General features: G+C 40.1%; 1 protein-coding gene across 1 annotated transcript in view; it reads left to right on the top strand.

The window, feature by feature from the left end:
* Positions 1-220: 220 nt before the first annotated feature.
* LOC121277138 (homer protein homolog 1-like) overlaps positions 221-6000 on the top strand; it is an 88444-nt gene continuing 82664 nt past the window's right edge. Inside the window, exon 1 of the mRNA XM_041186201.1 lies at positions 221-748. Coding sequence (XP_041042135.1) covers positions 744-748 — 5 coding nt within the window. The 5' untranslated portion in view covers positions 221-743. The remainder of the gene's footprint in view (positions 749-6000) is intronic.

The raw sequence follows: 6000 nt of genomic DNA, 5'->3' as shown, positions 1-6000 counted from the left end.
TGGGTGGCTCTTCAGCCAAACTAGGGCATTTTAAATTACAGGATGCTGTGTGTGTATAATTAGCAGAAAGTGTGGGGAGCTGTCCTGACGTCATCGTATAATTGCTGTGCTTTGACGTCAGGCCGAACCGGAACGAGGCGGGCGAGTCAGAGGTGGGTGACGGCGCGACGCCGTGACGCGCTGACGTTTATTTAAAGGTCCGGCGCACGGAGGATGGACGGACATAAGTGCTGGAGTGTGTGAGATAGAGAGAGAGAGAGAGAGAGTGTGTGTGTGTGAATGGAACTGGAGCCGGAGCGTTGCCGACAAAGGAATGGAACGTAGCGGCTGGAACGCCGTGTGTTTGGAATCTTGACCCGGCTTGCTCCGGCACCCTCGCGCTGTCATTCCCTCCCTCCCGCTTCGCTTCTGCAGCCGCTGGGGCCGCGATCGGTGACCGCCCCCCAACCCCCCACACCCCTACTTCCCTTCCCCTCCCCACCTCCCCATTCCCTCCTCCTCCACCTCCAGGCACTCGGACTGAAAAGGGGTCTAGAGGACTTTACGAGGTTAGTCGTGGTGCTCGCAGCTCTCGCCCCCTTCTCTTTCTCGTCTGGGGCACGAAATTATCCACTCCGATGTCTTTCTGAGCTGGGGCTACAGAGAGCCTGGGTCTCGGCACCATCTCCATCATTAACGCAATAAAACGAGAAACGTTCCCAGCAGGCGGAGAATCGGCGTGTCTTCAGCAGGAGGGGAAAAAAATGGGGTGAGACATTCCGATCCCTACTGTTGTTTAATGTGTTGAAAAAGGGGGGAAAAAGGCACACTTGACACCCACGGTGGGTCGAGTCAGTCCCAGGTTCTCCCCCTCATTGAGTTTCAATATCTAATGTTGCTTTCAGGTTGATATCGGCTCGCTGACGCGAGTATTTCGGGCGACTGTACTGTGGCCATGGACGAGAATCAGTTAGAGAACCCACTCAAAGTGATAGCTGCATTCCCCTGGTTTAGATTCGTACAATTGTAAATATATATTTGGTCATACAGCTTGCTACGAAGTCAGAGGAGGCAACGACGTGTGTTTAGCGGAGTCAATCCTGCGAAGTCATAGTGTACATTTAAGATGTAACATTAACATAATCTGAAGTTTGAAAATTAGCTTGGGTTTGACCTGAAAAACTTTGAAAACACCATTCCGGTAATTTGATAACGCCAGAATTTCATCCTTAAATTGTGACCATATACAGCAGCCCCTGCATGATGTAAAGATACGGAGCTCTTTAAAACTTGTATGTTCTAAGTCTCGATTCAGTGCGATGAACACTGTGTTCAGTATATTGAGAGTGTTAACAGTTTCTTTAAAATAACGGATAAAGGTTTAAAGTTAAAATAGTGTTTAAACCAAACTTAAATATTTCATTAAAATAATTAAATCCCAAATCCTCTGACTTGAGAACCTTGTACTCCAGAGCTCTGTGACCCTACATGGCAAAAAATCAACTAGACCCCCGTCTTCATAATGCAGTAGCAGCCTGTCAAGCAGATTATGAATGATAGCTATTCAGTACATTGATTTTTTCCTTTCTTATATCTCAGAAATTTCAAAAGGGAACATTTTCCAAAAACTTTTTTTTATAATTTTCAGTGAAGTTCGTCTAACATCTGATAGTTCAATGATATTTGGATTTAGTGTGTTGATTCCTTAATCCTTGTTAAAACTTTTTATTGAAAAAAAAGGAACTTGTCACTTGGTATCTGTGGATTCAATTTTAATGTAGGTGAATGATTTCTTGTCATAAAACTAAATTGGACTACTTATTATTTGGTCATAATTTGTGTACGTTAACATTTTTTGCCTGTTTAAAGCTCAAATTCGGCATTAGTTGTAGGTTGGTAGCTCTGGATTAGGTTTTCTGATTAATTTCTGAAGCGTGAAAGCCAAAATAGAGGAAACATTCAGGATAAGGTGCATGATTTGTGAAATTAAGTGTGCACATGTTTGTATTTCAGATGTTTTAACCTCTGCATTTAAAATTCACATGGTTATTCTGTGGTGTCACTGTAACAGTTAATAACTGCTATTTGTCATAACAAATCACTCTGGTTTAGTAATGTGAAGTGATTTATTTTTCTTAACACTACATGGTTACGACTACTATTAAAAGTTTTTTTGCATGACTTCTACATTAATGATGTGTGGTTTACTGAAGTGAGCAATTGCAATTTATTATGAAGCTCTTCTCCATTTTGCCATTGAATGGTCTGTCCAAATTATATTTGTGCTAGGAATATATGCGGACAGTTTTTAAGTTCTGAGTGGACCCTTACCTGCTTCAAGAAGTTTGCAGCACCACCTTAAGCTTTCTTATTGAGCACTCTACATTTTTAAGTTCATGATCAAAATGGAATATTCTTCAGTGTTGATTTTAAGTTAAGATTTCAGGTCTGATGAAGAAATGTTTCACATCAGTTGTTTTTTTTTGTATCACAATTTATTTTCCTTTCACTATTTTCTAAAAGAGGTGATCTTTCTAATCTTTTCTGTGGAGCTAAACCAAACATATTTAAGCAGTGAAGGAATGCATTTTGTTGGATTACTGGTCTAATTTTCCCTCTACTTGCTTGATAATTAACCCAACAAGGCTTGTGGCACTACCTACGCAAAGACATGTGGTCACAGCAGGTTAAATGGGTTTAGCTTCACAAATCTTAGCCAGCACATTTATGGATTTACTAAATGGTTGTTCATAACGATGTTACACCCAACAATGTAACTAGATGTGGAAGTAAGACAGTTGTTCAATGTAGACGTGGTGTACTTGGACTTCCAAAAGACATTCGATAAGATGCCACATCAAAGGTTGCAACACAACATAAGAGCTCATGACATAAGGGATAACAGATTAGCATGGTTAGGGGATTGGTTAGTTAACAAGAAGTAGAGCAGGGACAAATGTCATTTTTGGGTTGGAAGGCTATAACTTGTGGAGTGCCACAGGGATCAGTGCTGGGGCCTCAACTATTTACATAATATATTAAAATGAATGAAGGGACCGAATCGATGGTTGCTAAATTTTCTGATGACACCAAGGTGAGTATGAAAGTAAGTTGTTGCAAGGGCATAGTGTCAATGAAGGGATCTGGATATGTTAAGCGAGTGGACAAAATTTGGCAGATGGAAAATGTGAACTTGTCCACATTGGCAGGAAGAACAGGAAAGCAGTATATGAATTGAATGGAGAGAGACTGCAGAACTCTATGGACAGAGGGATCTGTATGTCCTGGTACATGAATCAGAAAAAGTTGGTATGCAGTTACAGCAAGTCATTAGAAAGGCAAATTCAATGTTGGTGTTTATTGCAAGGAAGATCAAATATAAAAGTAGGGAAATGTTGCTGCAGCTGTACAGCTGTTAGACTGCATCTGGTGTAGTGTGCACAGTTTTGGTCTCCCGATTTAAAGGAGGATATAATTGCATTAGAAGCAATTCAGAGAAGGTTCACTTGATTGATTCCTCAGGTGAGAGGGTGCAGAGGGTTATCTTATGAGGAAATGTTGGACAGGTTGGGTGTCTAGGTTAGAAGAATGAGAAGTGATCTTTTTGGAACATAAGATCCTGAGAGGACTTGACAGGGTGGGTGCTGAGAAGATGTTTCCCCTTGTGGGAGAGTCTAGAGCTAGGGGATACAATTTGAAAATTGGGGGTCTCCCATTTAAGACTGAGATATGGAGATTTTTTTTTCTTTTGAGATGTTAAGTTTGTGGAATTCTCTTTCTAAGAGAGCAATGCAGGCTGGGGTCATTGAATACAATCAAGACTGAGTTATAGGTTTTTGATCAATAAAGGAGCCAAGAATTGTGGGGAACGGACAGCAAAGTAGAGTTGAGGCCACAGTCAGATCAACCATGGTTTTATTGAGTGGCTGTGCAGGCTCGATGGGTCGAATGGCCTACTTCTCTTCATTCTCGTGTCCTGTGTTCAATATTCATAGTCCCTTAAACTTTAAGGATATAACTGCTGTGTTACTCTGATATGTTTCAAGCAGAGATGCTGCAATTAGTTATTCTTCTCTCTCTCATGTCTTCAGTGCTGTGTTACATCTTCTGATCGTCTAAATTGATGTGCATTTTGTTTATGTTATCTATGTTGTCCTCTTGGATGCTAACATCTATAAAACTACTACTTTCTGTCAAAATCAATCTGCTTCTCCTGCTGAGGGCTCAATAGCTGAGAACTCCTTGAGAAATATAAAAAATAGCAAATGTAAGTCTGAAATATAAATCGAAAATGCTGGAAATGCATGGCAGGTTTGTCAGCTTGAGAAGAAAGTTAAACACGTTAGGTCTCACTCCTCACTAAGTGCGGTAAGTTATGTAAGCTTTTTATAGATTTCCTTTTTGTTCACCTTTTTTAAACTCAATTACTGATCTTGCCGTTTCAGGTCTGAAGCATTAACTTATATTTTCTCTTCAGACACTGGCAGGTGTATTTCCAAGTTTTTCTGTTTTTATTTGTAATGAGATCTCATTTGTAGTCCCACAGTTTACTGTCTAGTTATTAAGTACAAAGGAGTTACAAAACTGCAGTCAAATAAAATCTAGGTTAATAATCCTAATGGAGTAGATATGTACGGAGGCAACTGCAAGTTTTCTCGTAGAAGGTACAAGATCCAAAGTGCTTGTTGTAATACTTCCTTTTTTTAACAAAAATATCCTTCGTGTAAACGTGTGTGTCCATAAAATTGGTTAATAAGTCTGCAAGTGTTGACTCCAGAAGTCTGGCTTTTACTAGGAGCACAGGAGTTGGGAGCAGAAGTAGGCCATTCGGCCCTTCGAGCTTGCTCTGCCATTGAGCAAGATCATGGCTGAGTTGTGGTCACGACTCCACATTTCTGTCTGCCCCCGATAACCCTGTACTGTCTTGCCTATCAAAAATCTATCCAACTCAGCCTTGAGTAAATTCAACGACCCAGCCTCCACTGCCTTCTGGGGAAGAGAATTCCCCAGACTAATAACCCTCTAAGAGAAAAAAAAAATTCTCCTCATCTCTGTCTTATATGGTAGACCTCTTACACTCAAACTGTGTCCCTAATTCTAGTCTTTCCCACAAGTGGAAAGATCCTCCCAGTATCTACCCCATCAAGTTCCCTCGTGATCCTATGTTTCAATGAGATCACCTCTCGTTCTCAAACTCCAATGGGTAAATGCTATTATAATATATGAATATACCCTAAAGATGTAATGAACAATGTACATGCTTTACAGTTGAGTTATTTTGCTTGCTGCAGCAGAATTGTTTTTGTCTCATTGCAATAAAGTTCTGTAGTGCCTAATTGAAGAATTCATCTCGAGTACATCAACTTGTCTGTTTCTGATCTGCAGAAACTAATCCTTGCCAAACTACTGTCCTAGTGTTTCTGTAGCTTTTTATTTTGTAAATGTTTATTGCTTTAAAGGAAGTTGTTTAAAGCTTTTAAAACTGAAACTTCTTCAAATGTGTTACTTCGATTAATCATAGAATCAACTGTTTTTAGTTGTATTATTATTTATATTATATTGAGGTTTAAGTAGCATGGTAGATGAGGGGGAACCAGTGGATGTGGTGCATTTGGATTTGCAAACAGTCTTCTATAAGGTAGTAGACAAGAGGTTTTTGCACCAAATTAGAGCTCATTCGATTTGGGGGAAATATATTGACATGGATAGAAAACAGAGTAGGAATAAATAGGCCATTTGGGTTGACAGACTAACTAGCGGAGTACCACAATGATTAGTTCTTGGGTCTCAGCTATTTACTATCTATATCAAAGACTCGGAGAAGGAGGAGTAAAATGACACAAAAGCAAAATTCTGTAGATGCTGGACTGAAATTAAAACAGAAAATGCTGTAAATACTCAGTAGATCAGGCAAATTAAGGGAGACCAAACAGACTGGGTGACTGCTTTGCAGAAAACTTCCATCCAGCCCTCAGGCATGACTTTGGGCTTCTAGTCAGTTGTCATTTTAATTCCCCATTT

The sequence above is a fragment of the Carcharodon carcharias genome, chromosome 4, assembly GCF_017639515.1.
Source record: "Carcharodon carcharias isolate sCarCar2 chromosome 4, sCarCar2.pri, whole genome shotgun sequence".
Lineage (NCBI taxonomy): Eukaryota > Metazoa > Chordata > Chondrichthyes > Lamniformes > Lamnidae > Carcharodon > Carcharodon carcharias.
The sequence above is the reverse complement of the archived record's forward strand: the minus strand, read 5'-3'. Positions and strand labels throughout refer to the sequence as shown.